We start from the raw sequence: 26,530 nt of genomic DNA, 5'->3' as shown, positions 1-26,530 counted from the left end.
ATGATGTCTGATATTTCTGCTACAAAGACAAATTATTAATATCCCTTACAATGGGTGCCTCAGACAAGACAAGCTTCCCCCACAGAGTGATGGCTATGCAGACCACACCTGATAGGTCAAAAGTGACAACTGAATGCATAGGTCCAAAGTAAGATCTACTCAAGGGATTTGATCAAGCTGTGAAAGCTATTGATCCCGAATATAGTCAGTACTCTACTGCAAAGCTTAGCATAGAGTTAAACCTTAACAGGCTGCAAAGGGGTTGGAGATGTGGTTTCCATTGTGTGTGTGTGTGTGGAAAGTGAGTCAAACATACATATAAAATTCCTCTGGAAGTTAATGTAGCTGCCTTTCTGGCATTCAGCCTGCTTAAGTTCATGACACAGGCAGAAAGTTCATATGCAACCCACACTCTGGGCACACTACCAGTAGTTTGGTAGAATGGAGTGCTGGTAATAATATGGAGGCAGGGCACCTCCTGGGTCCGACTGTTTTTCAATTACCATTTTTCAATTACTGTTGCACACTGACAGCTATTCTGCAGTTGTAACACTGCAGAAGAACAGCCACTCCTTCCAGTGTTCTGCAGGCATTTTCCCTACCTTTGAACCTTAATTTGGGCTCTATCTCACAAACAGTTTGTGAACCCAACTCTGATGAATTTATTCTATCTGCCTTATCCACATTAAAGCCCATGAGTTTTAAATTAATCCCCCATTGCCTACGGTTCTTTTTTTTAAACACTGAAATGTACATAAGAATGAGGAGTCAGGAAAAGCTAAACTCATAACCAAACTCGTCACAAAACTGTAAAAGCATAATCTCTATCACCTAGATTTAAATGCAGTAAAATGCTCTTTCTAGGCCATCCAATAAATGTAAGAAAACAAACCACAACGAATTTTATAAACTGCAAAGTTCTGCAATAAGAAATGCCACTGTACAGTCATTTGCACAACAGCTGGACTAATTTAAACCATCTGAAACAATTGGGGAGGGGTAAGATTTAAATGAAAAGAGAAGGGGCTTGTTCCAAAATGCATGCACATGTCAGTGGCTTGACAACTAAGTGATGACTTGTACATAAATAGGAGCCATCACAGATTAAGCTCCTCACACAGAATCCACATATTATTACCTAAGAGACAAAGATGTTTCCAAGAAGGCAGTCGGCAGTCTACATCAGTGGTTCCCAACCTTTTTGGCACCAGGGACCGGTTTCCTGAAAAACAATTTTTCCAGGGACCAGGGCGGGGGGCAGTGCTGGAGTTTTTGCTACCCCAGGCCATTCCCCCACCCATGCCCCTGTCCCCCTATGGATCTGTAAATGGAGGGGGAGCCAGGGGCTGCTTCTGCTGCCTCCCTGCTAGGTGGTGAGGGGCAGAAGCAGCTGATCTGCCTCCCCCTCCCATTTAAGGACCCCCCGTGGATCAGGCAGGGGTCTTTAAATGAGCGGTAGGGGAAGGTCGTTGCCACACTGCCCCTTCTGCCAGCCCTGGACGGGGTGGATGAAAGAGGCAGTGTGGCCTCGCTCTAAGGCTGGCTCCTCTGCAAGGAGAGGCAGCTTCAGAGGGAGGCCATGCTGCCTCTTTAGTAGTCCGCCAAGGTCCCCAGCAGGCGGCCGGGTTGCTATCAGACCGCGGACCAGTACCGGTCCCCAGCCTGGTGGTTGGGGACCTCTGGTCTACTTGCTCAGAGCAGCAAAATAACTGAATTATAAGAAAGCAAATGGTGCCTGATGAAGTTTCCCGCAAATGAGCTACAAAACTCTTAAAACAGTTCCTCCTGTTCACTCAATATTGCACCATATTCCAATATTACTTTGAAAGAGAACTTAGGATAGAGGATATGGTCAGGTTAGGTTCTCTCTGGTTGGGATCACAAGAGGGGCCCAGGTTAGCTCCATCCCAGTGGTATTCCCATGTGCACGCCTTTGCTACATAAAAGTGAATGGTCAAACTTACTTCTAGGGAAATCAAGTGAAATCCAGAAATTGGGACAGGGTATAGTGAAGGCAAAATCTGCTTTCTGACAATGGAGGCATGACCCAATCCCACAAGGGAGTACAACCAATATCTGCACACACACACTGTGCCCAAGTTTTTATATATATGCACACCTATCAAATTTGAAAGCAGCAACATGCCTCTCAATAGCTGGTAGGCAATACACCCTTTTCTTATGCTATTAACATGTTATATTTTCCTCTCTCTGTAAAAACAAGAACCCCTGTTCATAATTAAGGATTATAAGAAGAAAGAAACGGAATATTATTCACCAGTTCTTACTCCATGCCTATTCAAAACACATCTTCATGGAAGCCACAAGAACAGAAATCGATATAGCATACTATTGACGATTTTGGAAGACTTTTAGGACAGCTATTCTGCAATTGCCATTTGTGCACTATTTTCATTTCATTGTACAAAACAGCCACACAGTTTGCATCACTCACTATTTTCTTCACACAGATCCAGCTTGTCATCATGAAGAAATCAGAATAACTCTGCTGAAGTTAACAGGAGAGTTACATCGCTTCACACCAGCTAGTGATTGGCCTTTAAATGATGTATCTCAGAAAAAAATCAAATAGTAAACAATCAGCTTTTGCAGGAACCTACTTTGTCATCGGACATGGACACAGGAGCCCTGCTCATACATTGAAACATCAAAGAGTAGACTAAAGTCATTCTGATGCTGTTTTCACCCGATTTCACAAAGCAGCTACAAGAAAAAGCAGGACTTTTAACGTAGCTAGCCGGACAAAGTGTTCATTTCCGTGACCTTGTACCTTTAAACGAAAGGAAAGAACATGTCACATGTTCTCTCCTGGCGTGCTGCTCATTGCCCTATCTTAAGCAATAAAACTTGACGAGCAATCAAAGTGATTACAGCCTACAGCATTACGTCCAAATTACAGTAGTAGAACCAGAGAATGGTTAGTTCTGATTTGATATATGCAAGCCTCTCTGAATTCTATGATTTGCTTAACCCAGAAACAAAGTTACTACATTGCATGGCTCGTCAGGCTTTACCCAGAATCTGGGCATGCTACCTAATGTTCATTTGGCCCATTAGGTGTCCTGGACTGAAAACAAGGCAAGTCTATATAATGCAGTTCTAGGCAGTTATATCCTTCTAAGCCCACTGACATCGAGAGACTAAGAAAGTTGTAACCATGCTTAGGATAGCTCTGTAGTCCTAGGATAGCTCTGTAAACCTGGAGGTATAAGGCAAATGTGAAGACACTTTTCCGCCTAATTTATGTAGTGGCAGAAGCTTGTTACACATTCTCTTTCGTCTAGCCAATGGGGGAAATCATGGCTGTGATTGCCAGGTGTGAGAACCAATGCAATGGCTACTTTATTGCCGCCAGATGCTTTTTCTGATAAGCCTTAGTTGAGCCTGCAGTTTTCTGTTGAGCATCTGTGTTTTCTGCTTCTTAGACTTTAACTGGTTTCTAAAAGAAAGTGAGGAAAATCATCCCAGGCTGTTTTGTGAATTTTCAAATTATTCCAAAAATTGATGGTAATGTGGGGGAAAATTGAATCTCTCTCTCTTTAAAAAGATAAAAGGATAGTGTATCAGTCCTTTCCCCAGAACTGTTTGTATGGCTGAGAACTGCAGAAAAACAAAGTGATCATTCTCTTTTCAAATCTAGAAAATAATTTTAGATGATGCACTAGCAAGTCCAAAGGAGTCAAAGTGCGTGGCTTAACCTAGTACCTAAACGACATGTTCAGGTTCTGAACGGAGCAGCAGTATAGCTTGCTGTTGACAAGAACCTGTGACAGCTCTTCTTAAGAGTTCATTAAACTAGCTGAAGTTATGGACTGAAATAGTGTGGTTTGGCTTATTCCCAACCATATAGTTTTCCTCAGATTTTTCCTCAGTCTTCTCTTCTGAGGGAAACGGTGTTCAACATGGCAAAAACAGAACATATAAGGAGAGTATGAAGTTCCAACCTAGGATCAGCATAGGGGTAGTACATAAACATCTAGTTTCTTTAAATGAAACTATGTCCTCAGGGCCAGATGAATTGCATCCAAGGGTTCTAAAAGAGCTTGCAAATGTAATTTCTGAGCCTCTGGCTATTATTTTTGAGAATTCTTGAAGAACAGGAGAGGTGCCAGAAGACTGGAGGCGGGCAAATGTTGTCCCCATCTTCAAAAAGGGGGGAAAAGACGATTCAGGTAACTACTGATCTGTCAGCTTGACGTCTATACCTGGAAAAGTGTTAGAACAAATCATCAGTCAGTCCTGGAACATTTAGAAAGAATGGATGTGATTACTAGGAGCCAGTATGGTTTTCTCAAGAACAAGTCATGTCAGACTAACCTGATCTCTTTTTTTGAGAAAGTGACTACCTTGCTGGATCAGGGGAATGCTGTAGACATCGTTTATCTTGATTTCAGTAAGGCTTTTGATAAGGTTCCACATAATATCCTTGTTGACAAGTTGGTAAAATGTGGTTTGGATCCTGTTACCGTTAGGTGGATCTGTAACTGGTTGACAAATCGCACCCAAAGAGTGCTTGTGAATGGTTCCTCATCCTCTTGGAGAGGAGTGACAAGTGGAGTGCCTCAAGGATCTGTCCTGGGACCTGTTTTGTTCAACATCTTTAACAATGATTTGGATGAAGGAATAGAGGGAATGCTTATGAAATTTGTAGATAATAAAAACTAGAAGGGGTTGCAAACACAGAAGAAGATAGAAACAGGATACAGGATGACCCTGACAGGCTGGAAAACTGGGCTAAAATGAATAAAATGAATTTTAACAGGGATAAACGTAAAGTTCTGTATTTAGGTAGGAAAAATCCAATGCATGTTTATAGGATGGAGGAGACTTGTCTTAGCAGTAGCATGTGCGAAAAGGATCTAGGGGTCTCAGTGGATCATATGCTGAACGTAAGTCAACAGTGTGATGCAGTGGCTAAAAAGGCAAATGCAATTTTGGGCTGTATCAACAAGAAGTATTGCGTCCAGATCACATGATGTGATGTGATATCGATTTACTCTGCTCTGGTAAGACTCATCTGGAGTACTGTGTTCAGTTTTGGGCACCACATTTTAAGGATATAGACAAGATGGAACGGGTCCAGAGGAGGGTGACGAAGATGGTGAGGGGTCTGGAGACCATGTCCTATGAGGAAAGGTTGAAGGAGTTGGGAATGTTTAACCTGGAGAGGAGGCAGCTGAGAGGTGATATGATCACCATCTTCAAGTACTTGAAGGGCTGTCATATAGAGGATGGTATGGAATTGTTTTCTGTGGCCCCGGAAGGTAGGACCAGAACCAATGGGTTGAAATTAAATCAAAAGAGTTTCCAATTCAACATTAGGAAGAACCTCCTGACTGTTAGAGTGATTCCTCAGTGGAACAGGCTTACTCGGGAGGTGGTGGGCTCTCCTTCCTTGGAGGTTTTTAAACAGAGGTTAGATGGCCATCTGACAGCAATGAAGATCCTGTGAATTTTGGGGGAGGTGTTTGTGAGTTTCCTGCATTGTGCAGTGGGTTGGACTAGATCAGAGGTCCCCAACCACTGAGCCAGGGACTGGTAGTGGTCCGCGGCCTGATAGCAACCGGGCTGCAGTGTTCCTTTCGCATGCCAGGGGCCTTGGCGGACTACTAAAGAGGCAGCACAGCCTCCCTCTGAAGCTGCCTCCCCTTGCAGAGGAGCCAGCCTTAGGGCGAGGCCACACTGCCTCTTTTATCCACCCCATTCAGGGCTGGCGGAAGGGGCAGCATGGCAATGACCTTCCCCTACCCCTCATTCAAGGACCCCTGCCTGATCCATGGGGGGGGTCCTTAAATGGGAGGGGAAGGCAGATCAGCTGCTTCTGCCTCTCACCACCTAGCAGGGGGGGCAGCGAAAGCAGCCCCCGACTCCCCCTCCATTTACAGATCCTTAGGGAGGCAGGGACAGGGGCATAGGTGGGGGAATGTCCTGGGGTGGCAAAAACTCCAGCACTGCCCCCCGCCCCGGTCCCTGGAAAAATTGTTTTTCAGGAAACCGGTCCCTGGTACCAAAAAGGTTGGGAACCACTGGACTAGATGACTGTAGAGGTCCCTTCCAACTTTATGATTCTATGAGTTCAAGCTGCAGTTTCTGTCCTGCTGCAGCCCACTGACCTGTCAGAAGTTTATTCTGGGGGGTCTCAGTGGACATAGGGGCAAAAAAATGGGAGTCTGCAATGGATTGAGGGAATCAACAGAAACTGCTGCCCCCTCAAGAAAACTTAAGTAAAGTTAAGTTTTCAGAAAGTATGGGTGAATACAAGCTAGTTGAGGTTGCCAGCTCTAGGCTGGGAAATACCAGGAGATTTCGGAGATGGAGCCTGAGGAGGAGAGGGGCTTCAATGGGGTATAATGCCATAGAGTCCACATTCCAAAGCAGCCATTTTCTGCAGCTGAACTGATATCTGTCTCCTGGAGATTTATTTGTAATCCAGCCACCACCTGGAGTTGGCAACCTTAAGACCAAGTTATTATATGCACAGAGGAAGTCTTATTCTCAATATTGTTGGAATATTCAAGATGGTTAATGCTGCAATATGCTATGCATACTTGATTGGAAATTAGCCCCATTTAAATGGATAGGATTTACTTCTGAGTAATTAGGATCAAACTTAAAAGCTGCAGCCCTCTTCACACTTCACTGCCAGCAAGTTTCATAGAAACCAGTGAAACACCATTAGAATCTATAGGAGGTAGGTGCCTATAGAACTGCTTGCCTGAATCTTGGTTCAACCGAATATGTCGACTTTTCATTTCTATTAGAACTAAACACTACAAGCTAAGGGCTCTCTCCCCTCCATGTGTATGCTTAGTATTTAACAAGAGACCAAAACCTGAAACAAAAACAAAAAAGAACCTTTACATGGGAACTTCTTTCTGCACATTAATTGAATAGGAGCAGAGACATTTACTGCTGGAGCAACAAAATTAGAAACCCTAGTGTTGGGCATAATTTTGCTTTCTCCCAGACAAGTTTTAGTATCATATCAGAAGAGTTCCTGAGCAAATCCTTGCATGAGTAAAGAGTTAGGTAAAGACAGGTTCTTGGTTTGCATAATGAGCCAAAACAATTGCATAATAATACAAGTTAGGTTGCACAGTTTTGGAGAGGCAGAATATGCAAACTTTAGCCAAACAGGATTCATTGACAAACAGAACTGCAAAATTACAACACACTCTTGAAACTTTGAGAAATAAATGGCCATGCTTTCAATGAGAAAACTTCTGTCATATATGCTTAGGGATAAGCACTGGAGAAAGAAGGCACATTTTAGTGACACCCAGTAGTTCAGGTGGCCAGCCAGTCTACAAGCTTCCATCACCATGATACATTATTTCAGAAATCATAGAACTGCTTCTTGTAAGACTTGTAATGCTGCATGTATGGGATAGGACTGTTATGTTTGCAGGGAGGGCATATTATACATTGGTTGACAAAGTTTTTACTGATAAATTCCAACCAATTCTAGCCTCCTGGCTGTTTCTTTCTCTTTCCTAACATACAGTATTCAATATTTCCCTTGGAAGTCCAACCTAAACCACTGATAACTGACACATTACTCTTTAGGTCCCTGAGTGGTGCAGGATATTTTCTTTATGTCCCACTTTCTGAATGGCTGATTACAGCCCATGCCTCTTTCATTTAAGTCACATGTTCCACCCAGTCCCAACTTCTCAGGAAACAAGAGACTTCTATCCACACCAACATTTATTGTAAACAAACAAACAACAAGTCCCAAATCAAGGCCCTGCTATGTGTTTAATTTGTTCTAGAACTCAGCAGGAATACGACCTTTCTTAGAATCAAGTTATAATACTACTTCATCCCGATACTACTGTATCAGAATATATAATTTATGCTTCAAGATAATTCCATCATTATTTGTTCTGGGTTCTCGGCCACCCAGCCCCCTTCCAGTAATTCCTTAATTCCCACCCAAACACCTGAATGCCCATTCTGTGTAAGTTGTCCACAGTTTGATCCAAGTTTAGCTCATTTTGTTGAGGCTCAGCCCAAAAATCTATTGTTAACACTAGGGCTGGTTGATCCCAGAATGTCTCTCTTTTCCCACCACAAAATTAACTCTTTTTAAAGCAACCCCCCCTCCATTTTTCCCAGCTGAACAATCTCATGCTACACTGATCTTGGTGAGGCTCCACTGCCCCAAGATCCATCGCCACCTTACACTGAAGCAGACTATTGATCTATCTCTCCCCAAACTTACTCTATTTTTTATTTATATTTATTTATTTAGGATTTATATCCCGCCCTTCCCACGAAGTGGCTCAGGGCGGCTTACAACAGAGAGTCAAACATAAAATTAATAACATTTAGATGTATAAATATTTAAAACATTTAAAACATTTAAAACCTTAAAACATTAAGCATCATAACAGAATATATAACAGAAGTCTGGGAAGCTACGTTAAGTTTCTCGTCAGTCAGGTGTAAGCTAGCCAGAAGAGGGTTGTCTTGCAGGCCCTGCGGAATTGAACAAGGTCCCGCAGGGCGCTCACCTCCTCCGGCAGCTGATTCCACCATGTAAGAGCCATAACAGAGAAAGCCCTATCCCTGGTGGATTTAAGGTGGGCTTCTTTTGGCCCGGGGATAGCGAGAAGGTTTTGGGTTCCTGATTTCAGTACTCTCTGGGGAACGTGTCTTTGTCTCTAACTGACAAAGACCCTCCAAGATCTTTCTCAGATCTGCTACCCCTAACGGTTTTCAGTGGAGATGCTGTCAGCTGAACCTGGAGCCTCATGCATGGTATGGAAATGCTACGTGGCAGGGCTTTACCAGATAAGGTGATGAATGCACGTGTCAATGAGCTCTGACAGATATGCATACATTAGGTTTGCAAAGCTGGTCCACATCTGGTTTGATAACCCCTTGAATTCATGTCATGCCACCAACTAAAATTGTGCTAGGAACTCCGAATGCTATTTCCCCTTTGATTTCCAACCATAAAAGAGAAGAAGGGGATCATCATGCCTAGATGCAGAGTTCTAATAGCTGCTGCTCATATGTGTACAAAAGTTAATTGAGAAATTAAAAAGTTCCTTCAATGCTTGAAGGTTTAACATTTTGTATATACTTGCTCCTTTTTGTACAAAGCAGCAAGTCTGTATTCAGAGCATTATATAAAGGAAATTCCTGCTGAAAACTTCAAAAACTAGAGAAAAAGAACAGCATGAGATGATGAGGTAGGTGGAAAAGATTAACTTTAAATGTGTGTACAGTTATGTGTAACCTTAAAATAAATGCATAGAATTGCAGCCTATGATCCAATCATACTGACATCTGACTCACTCAACTTCCCAGTGTCAAACTTAAAAACATTTTCTCATTTGAAATGAAAAATTCGAAGTGTTTGTGTGCATTTGCAATACACTTGCAATGCTCTGAAGCTAATACAGGCAATGAAAAAGGAAGAGAGATTAGTAGAGGAAACAGTGCCCAATCTGGAATCTGTTGCCCTAGTCAACTGCTTACAGGATCATAAAGTTGTCCCAGCACACCTCAAACCATTTACAAAAATTCAGCCCAACTAATGAACCTGCAAAGAATTAAAAATGTAACAAACATTTCTGTTGATACAAATATGGCATGCTGAACAGAATCCCAATGTCAGTAGTTTGGATCCACTGAGGCATTTCTACAGACAGAAGGATTTTCATTTGTAGAATGTATCTGTCCTGGCTCCCTCTTTCCACTTTAGCCACAAATCTCCCCCCCCCCCCCCGCCGCCGCAAATGCTGCAAGCAAGAGCAGCATTTCACAGGTCATTTGGGGCTGCAATGGGAGCTAAGAAAGTCAGACTCTGCAGTTAGAAACCTTAATCCACAGAAAAGCTCCAGTAGACCCAAGCCAATACACTTTTGTCTGTAGTTGGTTATGGTAGCATAACGCCGTTATGGGTGCTCTGACGTGAACTAATCACTCAAAATTACATCAAAATTATTATTTCTGTAACAAACAAAATAATACATCATCCTTAATTTAAGCAAGATCAACCCTTGGCTCCTTTGTACCGCAAACTATAACTCAGCCATATTAGGGAGAGGTGTTAATTGACATCTTGCAACCATTACCTTGATGAAATAATCTAGTACTTGTAGCCAAACCCATTCATCTCCAGTTTGAGTGTTTTTATCTCCAAACTATTAAAATGAAGCTCTTCTAATTGCTGGTTTGGGTAATATGAGAGCTTCAGGTCAAATTCATTGTTCCTCTCAGGAGATAACAATTATCTTCTTTTCCAAGTGTCTACAGCTAGATGTTCTTCAGAAATTTTACTTGTTGCATCACAGTTTTTCAGGTGTTCCCTTTTTAGGCTCATGAGAACATAAACATATCCGGTAACATTTTTCATGGCACAGCATACTGATGTATCTCTGCATTCAGTGATGGCATCTAATAGACAACAATATTCCCAAACTAAGTCCTGTTAGAGTAATGAATTCCTAACATTCAACATCTGTGGGCTCTTCAAGAGTTTCCATTTCAGCATCCCCATAATCCAAAGCATTGCCTGTTTTCTTTGTTGCACTATTTGAGTTAGCCCTTTTTCTCAGCTGCTTTCTCTTTCAGCTCTCTGATTCCCATGCACTTTTAATTGTCCTTTTTGGTTGATGACTGTGCCAAGGAATGCAACCTTCTTAACATCCAAAGCTGCTAAGGCAGAATTGCAAGAAAAAGAACAATGCTATCATTAATGGACCAAAAGATTTCTCTTTCGCTCTGGTCACTTCTCTAATCTTGTAAAACAGGAACACCATTATTAAATTAATGGCTTTAATGTTTCATTTCAGTTTGATGAGAAACAAAGAGCTGATAGAAAGATCCATAACCCAAAGCTGCAGCAATGGCCTTGCCTCCCACTCTTAAAATGGCTTAAAACAGTTATGGTGAGAACTGCTGTTCATTATCTGTTCCTAAAACAAACTGTTTTCAAGATAACAGGCAAATAACTTGAGGCAGAGTAGTCCTAAGCAGAGTTACATTGACTTCAGTGGATTTAGAAGAATATAATTCTGCATAGGGATTGCACTGTCACTTTGTTACCACAGTCAAACCTGCTTATCTTAACAGCATAACCACAGGCAGCTATTCTAAGAGTATTTGCATGGAAACACTGAAATCAATGAGATGATTAACAGGATGACAGATACTTTAATCTATACAGATGTGTTTAAACTCAAGAGTCATACACACATATAATCTTATCAATGATATACCTTTCCAATCTTGTGAATCAGAACAATTGTGCAAAAGAAAGCTGATGGCCACTTTTTTCAATTATTATATGATGGGTCAGTTTCAAGAGTTTATGAAAACAAAAATCATTTTTGAGAAAAACTCTCAAGTTGTCTGATTGCAAAAGAACATCCCCTAGAAAGACATGACTGCAGTACATTCTAACGGTTAAGAAACTAAAAGATAAAACCAAGAGACCAATATGCATCCCCCCTCCAAAAATGAAACAAGCAGTACAATGTGGGTAAACCCTATCCTATTAGTTATATATGCATTTAAATAGTAGATTACTAAAAAGGTAAAAAAAGTGTAACTTTTTGAATCCATAATTTTGACTTGGCTTTTTATAGAAATATAATATCTGTTGCATAATAAAATAGAGATGAGTATGGTGGTCAAAGGCAAGCTGTTTGTTCCAGGTATAATATGTAATCAATACCTGGATACTGATGTCTCGGACTGCAGTCCTGAAACTTGTGCAAGCAGAGCAGGGAGCAGAACAGCCATGAGAAACCAGCATAGCCTCCTCTCCCTTTTTTAGTTGGCCTCCATGCTTGGAGCCTATCCTACACTATATGCTGGTAGGCTGATTCTCAAAGCGGAGGATAGCCAACATTTTGATCTTGCTCCTATTATGTGCAGCTGTACTCCAGCTTCTATTTTGAGTGTACCTGGGCAGGAACAGATGCCTCAAGGTGAAGCAAATGGAATTGTCTCCAATGCAAGGGACTGAGGACAGAATAATCTCAGTGAGGGATGAGAAGCTACACTGACTCTTTACAACACTGTTTCACTCCAAGATGGTTCACTCAGAATTGCACCCAAAGACATCAACACACCTTATATTACTATAATGATAGTTTTCTCCTGTTCCTTATTTTAAAGAACACTGCCCTGTATTTACAAAATGCTCAAGGAAAAGATGCACCTTGGCTTGGATTAGGGTTGCCAAATCCAATTCAAGAAATATCTGGGGACTTTGGGGGTGGAACCAGGAGACTTTGGGGGTGAAGCCAAGATCAAGGCTGTGACAAGCATAATTGAACTCCAAAGGGAGTTCTGGCCATCACATTTAAAGGGGCAGCACACCTTTTCCATTCCTTCCTTCCATAGGAAATAATGAAGGATAGGGGCACCTTCTTTTGGGGCTCATAGAATTGGACCCCCTGGTCCAATCTTTTTGAAACTTGGGGGGTATTTTGGGGAGAGACACTAGATGCTATACTGAAAATTTGGTGCCTATACCCCAAAAAACAGCCCCCCAGAGACCCACGGATCAATTCTCCATGATTTTCTATGGGAATAAATCTCCACAGGGAATAACAGAGTTCCCAGCAGACATTTCCTTCCCCTCCCCCCGCTTTCTGACAACCCTGAAGCGGGGGGAGGGTCTCCAAACCGGGGGATCCCCTGCCCCCACCTGGGGACTGGCAACCCTAGCTTGGATCCACTGGTAATTTTTGCAAACAGAAGGAATTTCTATATACAGAGCACAATTTCCTCACTTTCCCCTCCTGGTGCCACCCAGAATGCCATTCCTGGAAGACAAGAGGCTTCTAAGAGCAGCCAGGGGAATGAAATTCACCTCCCCCCCTGCCCCCCGTCCATTGAAGTCCAAATCAGCAACTGCAAAAGCAACTCATTTAATACCTTGCAAGGCTGGTATATTCTAATAATGCACTAATAATGTTCTGACACACTTAAGACATCATAACACCAAGAGTGCAATCCTAAACAGAGTTACACTCTTAAATTCCCTGGATCAGCAATTTAAGTCCAAAATAAGGAACTCATGGTGTAATCCTAAGGAGAGTTTACATTCTTCTGATAGAACTCTGCTTGGGGTTGTATTGTGAGTTCCTCATCATTCCTACATATTACATATCACATCCAAAATGTAAACATAGGTGAGCCTTGTCACATAATTGAGCTATATCACCAACACTTCAGAGGACAAGAGTGTAAACAGTGTGGCTCCACATTCCCAACTAATAATGCTAAACTTTACTTCCTTGCTGTCTCTCCACCCCAAGTTAGTAAATTGAAATGAGAAGATATCCTTGAGATCCAAGGCAGGTAGGCTCTGTTGGTAAGGGATTGTGTGAATTATACAATCATAGAGTTTGAAGGGACCTCCATGGTTATCAACCCTCTACACAATGCAGGAATTTCACAAATGCCTCCCCCCCAGACACACACACTCAGTGACCCCTGTTCCATGCCCAGAAGATGACAAAAAACCTCCAGGACCCCTAGCCAACATGACTTGAGAGAAAAATTGCTTTCTGATGCCAAAGTGACAACCAGCATTTCCTATAAGAAAGGGCCACAAGAACTAAGCACTGATGAAACCCTCCCTGCCCTCCTTCCCATGATTTGCCTAAGTTCACAGAATCAGCATTGCTATCAGATGGCCATGTAGCCGCCAAAGAAGCAGACCCCATCACCTCTCAAGGAAGCTTGTTCCACTGAGGAACGGCTTTAACTGTCAGAAGCTATTCCTAATGTTTAGTCAAATACTCTTCTGATTTAATTTTAACCTGTTGGTCCTTGTCCGACCTTCTGAGGCAACAGAAAACAAGTCTGCACCATCCTCTATATGACAGCCTTTCAAGTATGGTTGTTTCACATGTGTTCATTTAATGTGGTATTTGCCTTACAACCAGCAATAGAGTTAAGTCCACATTTGACCAGACTTCTTCCAAACAAGGCTAAGCAAGGAGTTACAGTGACATCTACTGAGCCATTTCTATAGTTCAAAATTAAAACAAAAACAACACAGGCATTGAGGCATTGTGTAAATATTGGTTCTCACACTATGGAGAACTCCAGCTGAGTCCAAAGTTTGTATGCTGCATAACTACCACAACTAAGTTGCAAGGCTGTCCTCAGTTCCCATGCATATAATGCCCAATTAAAATCATGGAGAAGGTGTCCTGGAGCTCAAGCCAATGTTCATGATACTCTGAATTCCATTTCATCTACTTTCATCTACTAAACAATTCAGTGAAGTAAATTAGCCTGAGCAGTATTCATTCAATGAACGTCATGGATAAGCAAGGATGTCTCCCTGCTCTATCTAAAGAGATCTGGTTGGTTTCTTTACATTATAGTTTTCTCCACCAGTTAAAAATGTTTCTATTTTTCAAAGCATTTGCAGACATTTACTTTTGTAGACATTGCTTTTATCACTACTCAGTTATGCTCCTTGGTTTTTAATTCATACTGTGGACTTCAAGTACTTCTCCTATGAACGCATTTCTAAAAAATTTGTTGGAGATCCTCTTGCTTAAGTAGAAAAAAGATTCACAAATGTTTGTAATAAACAATAGCAGTTACCACAAGTGAAAACACAGGAACAGAAAAGGTTTAAAATGTGACAGAATAGCACTTGAATCTCTACTATAATGAAAGCTCCAACGTGGGGGGAAAGCCTGGCATTCCCTATTTGTGTAAGAAACCAGAAATAATTATATCTAGACTGTGATTGCAGAAAGGGTTTTGGTCCTGTCATTGTCAATACCACAAACTGGTAATGTCAGGCAAAGGTACAGGGTTAGGCAAGGCTGCCCCCCCCCCAAGGTGTATCAGGTCCTACCAGAGACAGAGGGTGTATATATTTGACCAGGGCTCACAGCAGCTAGGTTTCTTGCATCTCACTTTCTATGTCACCAGTTTTCTGTTTCTATGATGAAGCATCAGCATGAGATGCAACATGTCTAGCTGTTGAGCAATCAATCAAAAGTATCAGGATGTTGGAACTTTCCATTTAGTAGATCTGCATCTTATTGAGTTGGCCTTTTGTACATTTTGTATATTCTCCTTTAAAACTGGAACCTGTTTTTTCAATCTCTGACAATCTTTAGAACTCGACCTCCTTCCTGTCCTGGACGACATTACCCGCCTCTGGCCCTTCAGACGTGCTGCTTCTCGAACTTGACCATCGCCTGCTCCAGATCATGCGATTTATCTCTCACATTGTCAGACTGATTGCTGCCTCCCCCTGGGACCTAACATGAACACATGAAGGTGTCTGAGACTGTCAGACCTCTGGCCTGTTAAGGTCAGTATGGCATCAGTGGTTCTTCTCACAGTGTCTCACTGTGCAACACTTTGAATGGAAAACCTAAATATTTTTGTAGATATGGGGACTGGTTGCTGAGACTTTATCACTCCAGAATTAAGAGAATGTCCTTAACTCTCCCTTTTATATTGTTTTTTAACATCCATCATTCCAGGATTGTCACTATTACTATTTGAAAACTGGAAAATATTTGACTACACACTCATAGAAATCATAGACATTGCTAGTGTATGCTTCATACTTCTAAATCACCTGTGTTACTTCACTGAAACCCTATCTGTGCTGTAAAACCCTGCACTCAAGTCTGTGCTGCAGATAATAATTCTGGGCATAGTAAGAGTGCTAAACTCAGTCTAGTTTGTAAACAATTACTACTACTGGAACAGGATTTTCTGCATCAGAATTCTGTGTTCTAAGTAACTGCAAGACAGCTGCAAGTAGGAGGGTCAATAGGTGTATTATTATTTATTGAAAAATAATGTACATAGTGATTTACTGAAGAACAAACACAAAAAAGAAACAGTACTGCCCTGTGGAACATACAATACAAATTTTGCCAAAGAGAGAGAAAAAGATTTTTCCCCACAAACCAAACTTCAGTCTTTATATCATACCTCTGTAACTGAGAAGTCTACAACTAACTCAGTGTCTGCACTGGGGATTTTGAACACTCCTCTCCCTTGAATATCTGACTCTGATGCTGCTCTAGAAATATAAGGGAAAGGCCCGGGGCTCACAGCAGGAAAAGAAAAGAAGTCAGAAATCCCAAGAAGTGCAAGCAAGCCTATGGATTTATCAAAAGGCTTCTCAATGATGCTACGTTCAAGCTTCAGCACATGGCTAACCTACAGTTTCGGACCAAAACCTAAAACCTGGCAAATATGGCATCTCTGGCGTTATGTTATCTCACCACTAGATGGCAGGTTGAGATCATAAACAAGCTTTTCAATCATATTGTCTTGCTGCAGAATAAATCTAGATCTGGATTAGTTTCTCATAACTTTTTAAAAAACCATCTTCAAGGAAAGAGTTCACATGTTCTCCAGTTATGAAAACTGCATTGTTCTCTTGCAACCGCAAGGTGAGCCCAGCAATTATTTTGTGTGTACATGTTCCACCACATCATCTGTACTTTGCTCCAGAATTAGGAATGCTGTTCTGCCCAGTTTTCATTTTTAAAAATTTCTTCTTCGTGTGGATGAAAAAGAACTAACTGATTTATATTTATGGCTCCTTTGCCCTTCTCCACCAAAACCCATAGCAAAGAGTATCAGTGAGAACAGAAACTGCAAACCAGAAAGTCTGGTTCTGAGTATAGTAAAACATAGTTTTCAAAATATTAACCTATGAAGCCCCTTTATATGGAATCAGGCTATCAGTGACCATCTAGTCCAATACTGTCTAGTCTGAATTTATTCTGCAGCCCTGACATTCATTCATCCTTTTCCATACGGAAGTAGCTAATGAATAGCGAATCCCCTCTTCTTCTGGTTTACAATGATTCCTCTGCAGTGCTGATTGTGGATCTTTCCCTTATTCCTTGCACACTGTCAATATCAACTATTTTAGGTTAAATGTATTATCCAACAGAATAAAGACACCTCCTTAGTTACAGTTAAGTATTACAAAAAACTACACCTTTAATGACACCAGTTGCATGGCAAAACACTGAACTCTACAACAAATTTATTATTTGTACTTCCTGAAGGTATACTATATTGCGATAGTTTAATTAATACAACCAGTAAGTGAAAGTTGCATGAGAATCACCTTATTCTCTTTCCTCAGTTTTATAAACTGCCATTTCCATGCAGCAAGAAAGCTGTCCTGTTTCTTTTCATTCTTACTTATCCACAAAGATTCTGCAATATTTATACACAGTTCCATTCATACAAAGCTTCCATCAAAGCACGCAGGTCCCCTATAAAACAGCTGCATAATAGTCACACTGGTAGGTGTGGGGGGGACTTTCAATGTATATGTTTACAGGAAGCTGGGAGGGGAGGTTATCTCTCAATCTTCCTGCCTAATGCTGTGATATAACTGTTAATATGTTTTGCAAGTCAGGAAACAGGAAGCATTTTTTTTTTAAAGTCAGTCCTTAGTTAAGCTGAAAACTAGAGTCAGATAACACAGGTTCCTTTTGCTTCTCTTCTATAAACACTCTGTACAAAAAGGCAAAAATTACTGAATTAAACAATGAGAATTCATCATATATATTTATGTTATTCTGTTCAGGAGAGGGGGTTAGAAGGACAAAATTCAGCAGTCCCCAATGGCACCCATGATATTTGGATGTGTGTGTATATGTGAGTGTGTCTGTGTGTGGGGGGGAGTGATAATCTATGGCTGGGGGTCTCTTGTCCAGCTCTTAAAGTTCAGTCAATTAAAAACCATTTGCAAATTTCCAAGGATGGTGTCAAAGGGAAAGGAAGAATGGAGGGAGGGAGAGATGTATGTTCTTTGGTAGAAGCATGGAATATACAGTAAATTAATGAATTCAGACAGCAGGCAATATAAATTATGCACTAGTGAAGCTCTAACCACAACTTGAATATATATGTACCTACCATAGTCAGACAATAAAGCCATAAAGCTTATATTGCCCATTCTGACTGGCGCTGCCTCAGCACAGTTATGAGGCACAGAAAGGTATTTCACAAAATCTTTTGCCTGAAAGCCTTTAACTGCAAATTGCAGGAACTGAGCACAGGATGTTATGCATGCAAAGACTATGCTCTATCACTGAGCCATCATATCTCCTAGCACTTGAACTTTCACTGGGTTCTCTTCTAAACTGATATCACATTAGAGCTAAAAGCTTGAACTTAAAAACTGAGAACCTCAAAATTATACATGCAACTATGAAATCCTGTATCTACATGAATAGCCACAATACTTTCCGTATGACCATAGTATGTAAGAAATGAACTAATCAATGTGAAGCAATCGGGGACAATGTAGAATTAGGGTTGTTGAAGGAAGAAGTTAAAATTCAGAAAGCACCTGAAACATTAATGAAAAATAAAACCATTCAGTGACAACTTGATAGTTATCGGCATTATATTATGTCACCAGTTACTGTCTTATAATCAGACCATTACATTGCCAGTCTAACTTCATATTCATAAATACCAACCAGTCCTGCCATGCAGAGCACAATAAAACTGCAACAGCATATTAAAGTTTGTATACGTAGCCTCTGCCACTATGCAGCCTTATGAATAAATCTTAGCATGTTTGGGATTGACTCCAAGGTCACTCAGCAGCTTGCCAACACTAACCTCTCTGGGGTCACTCAGAATCACTGAGTGATCCTTACCAGTGCCCCAGCCAAGAACTCTCCTAGCTGGATCCTGCTCTGTCTTGCTCCTGTCACAAGGCAGGTAAGGTTGCAAACTTGCAATAAAGCTGTCCTTGAAAAGGTACACAGGCCAGTCTCTTTTTAATGCTTTATTCATATTCACAGGAAGCAAAACAACTTGATATTACCTTCAAAACATACCTCTTTTAAGACAGGAAGAAATGAGAAATTATGTAAGCCACTTGCCAATATAGCTGAGTAGTAGCCCATACATATATATTGCTTGGGGGTAGGTGTACACTGTTGCTTGCCCTAAAGAAATGGGTTGCATTCTTACCTCTTCCTTCTTTTCATCAGCATTCAGAGCTAAATTGAGGCTCAGTTGAGAGTGGCTGCTGATGCCACTGTCTTCATTTGCTTCGTCGTAATAGGCAGCATGCACCAAGTCCTGGAAACAAACAGGGCTCTTCCCCAGCTTGGCAGAAGGCCCCTCCCCTCTTTCCTCGCTTTCCATTGAGCTGAGCGACAAGGTGCTGCACTGATCAGAACAATGGAAATTAATATTGCACTTAACCTTTTCAGCACTAGGGCTCTGAGGCTTAGGGACTGCAGGTCTGGCAGGGGCGTTGGGATGCTCAGTGCTGCATGTAAACTGGCTGGAACTTTTTGGTTCATCCGAGTCTTCGTAAAACACTTCATTAGGAATTGAGCCGATGTCCTTGAAGGGAGGTGACGAACATGTTGAATCCGGGGTGTCAGAGGATGATACTCCGTGACTACTGGTATTGCAGGTCAATGCGTCAGTCCCAACATGGTCATCCTCAGAGTGTCTTTGGAGACCAGCTCCAGAAAAGTTAGAATCTGGGCTACATTTGGGAGGGTGACACCTCCGCCTGTCGTTTTCATTGCTGCTAGACACCCGACGTGAGTAATCATCGTGCAGCCTGCTGTTTGATCTTGTCCTCTGGTTCTGCTCAGTGGATGATAGTGTTTCGCTCTTAGGACTGTCTTTCTTCAAGGCAACGTCAGCAACATTGCTGACAAGTTTCAAAACTCTGTCAAAATCCTTCGCTCTAATTGGGCTCTTCCAGCGTTTTGATCTCCGCTCTGAGTTCCTGTTGGTTTTATCAGAGTCGGCTGAAGAAGTGCTTGTTCTCTGTGGAGTTTGCTTTTCGTTTGCAACTTTGAGGTCGGTGAGGTTTGAGGTGGACTTCCGTTTGAATGAGCTCTTTTTCAGAAAGTTCAAGTTGTCTGTGCTCTTGCTCCGCCTGTAGACAACTTCGTTGCTTTCAGAATCTTTCACCACAATTTCACAAATCTGGGACTCCTGGATGATGGGGGATACCATTCTGCTACTGTTTTGATGATCTTGAATTTTATCAATGTCTAGCAAGTTTATGCGGCCAATGCCATAGGCACGCCTGATGCTGCGTGATCGGCAAGTGTTCCTCAAAAAGGAGTCATCACTTTCCTCTCCATCAGAGTTATCAGAAGCCAAACTACCATCTACAGTTTTGTGTGCTTCATGTACGGGTCCTGAGTAGGAATACCTGTTTGTCTGTACTCTCATCACTGCACCGTTTGGGACACGCTTTCTGATAATATTATCCAATGTGGTATCATTTAAGTTGTCAGAGTCTTCCTTGGCTTGGATTCCTTGCAGTACAGAAGACTTTAACTTCTTGAAAGATCCCATTTTTCTAATAGAAGACAAAGCATTCCATGTTGAAGGGTTCCCCATAACTATCAGGGAACGTGGCCTTTCTACATTGGAGCCAGACCTTTTCTGAGGAGTGGAAAAAATCCGCATTATTTTGGAAGGGCTGACTTTATTGTCCTGGCCTTCATCTTCATAGCTGCTACTAGTGTTGCATCCCCCATTGTACAATAATGAGGTAGTGTTGTTCTGTGATTCTTTGTTATCCATGACTATACAGGTGACAGAGGTGCCAGTTCCACAGCCATTCTGACACGCTGTCATGTTTTCCGTATTGTAAGCATCAGGACAGAGGGCTTTGTAGTTCACACCCAATAACTGGTGGTCTTCATCCTCTCCAAACTCAGGCTCTTCTTCAGCTGGGCATCTTTTGGAGTTGCTGCTGTCACATCTATGGGGTGAATTTAACTCTCTACAAGTCTGTACAGCCTGCAGCAAGAAAACAAAACCAGCATTTAGCATATCTCTCCCCAGAAAAGAGGGGTTCTTTGTATAAAATACAACACATTCCTAAAACAAGGCTTTCTTATAGATCTGAGAAAGACTTTGAGAATGATACCAATATTAGTACAGCTATTAGATAATGGAATTATTTGGTAAATATGTATTTGTTTTGCTAGCTTGGTAACTGCTACTAAGCAAAATCCAAAGACCATAAGGGGATATGTAAATGGAATTCTGCCTTCAGTTAAGTAAATAGAATTCTTCCTTTACTGATAAATTTACTTCATTTGTTGTCACTGTGCCTGAACTTTCACCTTTCTAACCATGCTATCCTAACCAAAGTTGTATCCTTCTAAGTCCAAGGATGTCCATGAACTGTACTGCAAAAGACCTAACTGTAAATCTGCTTGGTCCTCAGAATTTTAGGCAATGTACATGCCACTTTGCCACAAGCACCTCTTTTCGTGTCAATGGATATTTGGTGCTCTTAATTCTGATAGCACCTACCACCTACTGGGGAAGAAAGGAGGAAGGGATCTAGGATTCACACCCAATTACAGTGACCATCTGCCAGGTAATATGTATGTGGACTAGGACTACAGAATGGACAGTCCAGGGTGGATGTAAGGGGCTTGGTTCCATTTCAAACACGCATGGGGAGCATCCAATGAAGTGATCTGCACATAAATCACTTTTATTGGATCAAAGCTTCTCATTGGAGAACAGCCTTTTCATCAGATGAACTGTCTAAGCTAACTGTAAATGAAAGAGCCCCCCTCCCCAATAGCAGCTGTAAAGAGGTAGTGCAAAACAGAGGAAGGCAGTAAGTTCACAGACTTTAAACAGCACACATAGTCCATAGTTTAATGAATAGGAAAGTGTATGGAAGAGACTAAAAAAAAAATAAAATATCCACTGGCGGACACAAACAAGCTACACATTAACACCCTACGCTGAAGTCTGAAAATTTAAGCAATTATTAAGCTTTCCAACCTTGTTTTCATTCCCTGTAGAGAAATGTATTGCATAAGCAAGATGCAATGTGGGCACAATGCAACCACCTGGAATTTATAGTACCCTCCCTTTCACAATTTAATTCAGACTCAGAACATTAATCCTTGAATTTATATATGGATTTTATTTTCTTTCATTCAAAGAACAGAGTTCTGTTGTAGAGGAAAGAATATACCTTTGGTGGGAGAGACACTTCGCATCTCAGCCCTAATCCCCCCTCCCGCCATGCTACTCTAGTCATTTATTCACAGATTAACCCAGAGGGCTAATTTGTTCACACAGATGCATACTTCAATCTAAATATTTACAAGGCAGCGGCTGCTTTAAAACTGACCCAGCACAATATTTTAGATAACTGCAAGAGGCTCCAGATTCCACTATTCCCCTCAAGCCTACATTCCTCTTAACTCTGATTAGAGTTTAAAATAGAGAGGTTGGGTCGAGTGGATGCTTTTCTCAGTAACACACATTTCTTTTTGAAAAACAAAAATCACACACACAGGGCAAAATGTAAAGAGGAAAGTTGTGAAAGAGAAAGAAAACAAAAGCTCACCACAGGCACTGCATTGTAATCGCTTAATAGCCACATCTCTATAATACGCTACAGAAATAAACAAGCAACTAAGATACAAGATCGCCGCCGTATAAGGTTCTTACCGTTGTTTTAAAACAACCGCTTCCCAGTAATCATTGTCTCCCTAGCAAGCAAAGGATCCCCTTCATCTCTTCGGGCTCGAAAGTTCAGCTGCTTATCAACTTCCCGTATGGCAAAAAGGCACCTGCTGAGCTCCGAGGGGCTTTTCTCTTTCTCATCTCACAAAAGGGGGAAACGGATCGACTTGACGCGCTCCTCGCAGCCATGCGCTCGCCCTCCCCCTTCCCCTCCCCAAATCCTGGCAGCCGTTTACCTGGGAAACGAACAGAAAACTTCTGCACGCCGGGTGTTTTCAGCCAGCGAGATCTCAAGGAGCGGCAGCCCGGGGCCTCCTTAGTCCCTCACCCCAACAGGCGGCGGCGGCACAGAAACTCACACTACTCCACCGCTGCGGCGGCGGCTGCTCCCCTGGGTGTACACTAATCCGCTTCCACACATCACTATGGCAGCAACCGGAACAGAAGGGAGGGAGGGGAGAGCCTATAGGCGCAAACAAGAACAGCAGCAGCAGCAGGAGCGCCTGAGCGGGAGGGGAAGGGGGAAAGTTGCCGGCGAGGAAGGCGAAGCGCCTCAACTCTGGTGCGGCGTGGCGTGTGAGGGGGACCCGCTGACCCGGGGAAGGGGAAAGAAGAGAAAGAGGCGGCGTTCCAAAGGCTCCCGCCGCTTTGACTCAAACTTCGTTCTCCCTTCCTCAGAAGAGAGGTCCGTTTTCCTTCAGCGGAGGGGCCGCTCCCCACCCGACCCCCTTCTCCGGCCTCTTCACCCCGAGAGACTGAATCCCTCCCTGCCCGCGCCTTTTTATCTCCACGAGACAACAGGAGTTTGACCCAGGACGCAGCCGGGGAAGCGGGGGAGATACATAATAATGCCTCTCCGGCTCAGCGCAGGCAATTTACATTTCCAAAGCCGGCAAAACGCTCGCTTTCCCGCCTCCTTTTGCGGGCTGGGCAAAAGGGGAGGCGCTGAGAGGTGGCGCTCGAATGGAGGAGCTGATAAGAGAAGCGGGTAGAAATAAGCGCCGCCGGCGTTGACTCGGCATGGGTTTGAATTGAAACCATGGCTGGTAGTCTTGTCGGTACATGGGAAAATGCCCCGAACAACAGCAGCTGGTTAGCCACCCCCTCCCCTCTTTTTTTTCTTAATCAAAATGTCACAAAGTAGTAAGGAAAGCTTTTGAGTTCTCTGGTACTCTTCAGGCTAGATGGAAAGTACAAAAGGGCGTGTGGGGAACCCCACTGTGGGGGTTTTCAGGGCACGACGAGGAAGACCCTCATTTTATGGGTTATTTATTTAGAAATCTAAACGGACCCAACGGACCTGGACAACATTATGTCAACATAGATCACACTAATTCCACCTTCCTGTTGAAGCCAGGGCAGCCAAAAATTTTGCTACAGCCAGTGTTATGCCAACATCCATGCCAGTTAAGCAAAACAGGGCCGTCTTATGGGTACTATAGGCTGTTTTGCAACTTCGTTGGGTTAGACAATGCTGGGCACAAAATAGATTTTAAGATGCACTGGGCAAGCAAGCAAAACACTGCCTTTAGGCATGTTAGAACACAATCTTTCCAAGGATCTCTTGCCATTTGCTGTGTTTACTTAATTCATGCATCCACCTTTCTCCCCAGTGGGGTCCCCAAACAGACTGCATCATTCTCTCCTCCATTTTTATCCCCATAACAACCCTGTGAAGTAGATTAGGCTGAGAGTGACTGACTCAAGAACACCCAACAAGTTTCCACAGCAGAGTGGGGATTCAGACCTAGATCTTCCAGAGCGTAGTTCAACTCTTGAGCTATACCATACTGGCAGAGAACAGAACAATGTAATAATGACACGAGATTAATTTCAGGTAACTTGTTAGGTAATGAATCAATGGAAGGCAATTTGGGCTGTATCACCTAGCAGTTGGCGAGAAAAGCAGTTACACATATGAAGCTGCCTTTTAATGAGTCAGGGTATAACGGCAAGGGTATATAATAACCTGGGTTCCACCATGATAGAAAGAAAAAGCCCACGTTCCCCAAGAAGGACATTTATATACTTATACACATTCTGTTGTCTAATGTGCTAAATCATCATAGATGTGGTGGAGATGGCACATCATAGTTACAGGTGGACGTGAGGATAAGTGAGAGCAAATTATTAATAACTAGGAATAAGGCCCATTGTGAGGAAGAATACAACAGGCTCTAGAAAGAGACTCTGGGCGAGTGCCTTCCCACTCTTGCTGTCTTCCCACCCACTCAAGGTGGCTGTTTTCTGTAGGGGAACTGATCTGCCTTCATCTTTCCATTTCCTGCCCCCTTCCTGCAGCCTCTACCTAGCAAAAATACAGTCTTTCTCCACAGTGTGAACCAAAGCAGCTTACATCATCCTCTCTCCCTTTTGAGCTGCACAACATCCCTGTGAGGTAGGTTAGGCTGAAAGTCTATTACTGGTTGGAAATCACCCAGTCGACTTCCACGGCTAGAATCTGGGAGTGGCAGACTCCACTTTGAAGCCCTAACTCCTATGTTGCACTGGCTGTCATAGGGGAGCTGCTGTTGAACAGTAGCAGGCAGTGAGACCTAAGATAGCTAACCTCCAGTTGGAGCCTGAAGATCTTCTGGTATCACAACTGAACTCCAGACAACATCTCTCTCCCCCTGGAGAAAATGCTGTGGAGGGTGAACTCTATGGCAATATATTCAGCTGAGGCCTCTTCCCTCTGCAAACCCTGCCCTCCTCAAACTCCATCACAAAATCTCCAGGAATTTCCCACCAATTTGGAACCTTCAGCACTAATCAAGACTTACCCCAATGAGTTCTTCCTCAAAGGCCTTTAGTGATGCCTTTCTGACTTTCTCTCTGATAACGTTGTTGGTCTTAAGCACAGGACTTCTCTCTCTTTCTCCCTCTCTTTCTGTATTTGGCTGTTTCCCTTCCAGAGGAGGAGAGGGAGGAGCCCTCAGCCAATCGAGGAAAGGCTTTCTCTGGCTCTTTCCCTCCTCCCTCAGGCAATCAAGAGAAGGCTTTCTCCAGAGCTGTCCCCCTCCTCCTCCCTCCCTCAGCCAGTAAGGAAAGTCTTTCTCTCCTCTGCGAAGCAGTGGCTCAGTCCTTGTCTGTCCTGGGGCTGCAAGGTGGGGGTTGCTCTCCATTGAGATTGAGTGACAGGCAGCTCAACCAATGGGAGAGTAGGTGAACTATGGCCAATCTGACTGGAGAATTATAGTATAGGGGAAATAGTTATGAAAACCCTGCATCCTGCCTAAACTACTTAGAGAGTGGTATATACATGTACCACCGCCTAAAAACCACTATGCTAAGCATCCTATGCAAACTGAGCAGCCTCAATGTGGTGACTCTTAATCAGGCTGGATGAGAGTAGGAAGGAAGGAACAGAGGACTGCAAGACTATGCTCCCAATCAGACTGGATTTTTTTTTTTAGCATTCAGCCTGATTAAGAGTTCTGGAGAACTCAAAAGCTAGCACAAGATGTTGCATTATTTTGATTGGTCTTAGTGAAAGGTAATACATGGATTTGGTTTTGTTTTTAGTGGCTAATAGCTATGTACTATTAATTTGCCTAATCCCTCTTTAAAGCCATGAAAGTAGCAGCCATTACTATATCCCCTGGGAGATAATTCTACAGATTCATTGCTTTTGACTGTGTAGTGGTAATGTTGCTGGAAAGCTCAGCTTCCCACTTGTGCTGCCAGAGTGGCTCCCATTTTCACAGTTTGGCTGCTGTTCTAGTGAATGTTTGGCTAGTTTTATTGCCACTTTAATTGTTGTATAATTATTTCTACTGTTGCTTTTGCCATCTGCATTCATTATTCTTTAAACTTTACTGATGTTCATTGTATTGCTACTGTTTAACTCGTATTTTTATTAGCAGATTTTATGTATTATGTTGTGAACCACCTTGAGTGTAAACATAGAGGTGCAGTACATAAATATTTTAAATAAACTAACAAATAGCATAGTAAGCTAGGTTAAATTGAACAGTGACTGGCCCAAGTTTACTCAGGGAGTATCTCTGCTGATTTGAAG

The 26,530-nt window shown here is 42.5% G+C and overlaps 1 protein-coding gene across 4 annotated transcripts in view; it reads right to left on the bottom strand.

Moving 5' to 3' along the window:
* The window catches only part of SPATA13 (spermatogenesis associated 13), a 115,277-nt gene that overhangs the window by 40,655 nt on the left and 48,092 nt on the right, over window positions 1-26,530 (bottom strand). For 3 of the 4 annotated variants that reach the window (XM_060234779.1, XM_060234782.1, XM_060234781.1), the window contains exon 2: window positions 19,000-20,808. In XM_060234779.1, the coding sequence (XP_060090762.1) occupies window positions 19,000-20,643 (1,644 nt within the window). In that variant the 5' untranslated portion in view covers window positions 20,644-20,808. Of the gene's footprint in view, window positions 1-10,109; window positions 10,614-18,999; window positions 20,809-26,530 lie in introns of those variants that run through there. The other variant, XM_060234783.1, reaches the window with a different exon arrangement.

Source organism: Heteronotia binoei, chromosome 3 (genome assembly GCF_032191835.1).
Source record: "Heteronotia binoei isolate CCM8104 ecotype False Entrance Well chromosome 3, APGP_CSIRO_Hbin_v1, whole genome shotgun sequence".
NCBI classification, from domain to species: domain Eukaryota; kingdom Metazoa; phylum Chordata; class Lepidosauria; order Squamata; family Gekkonidae; genus Heteronotia; species Heteronotia binoei.
This window is presented reverse-complemented; position numbering and strand designations above follow the sequence as displayed.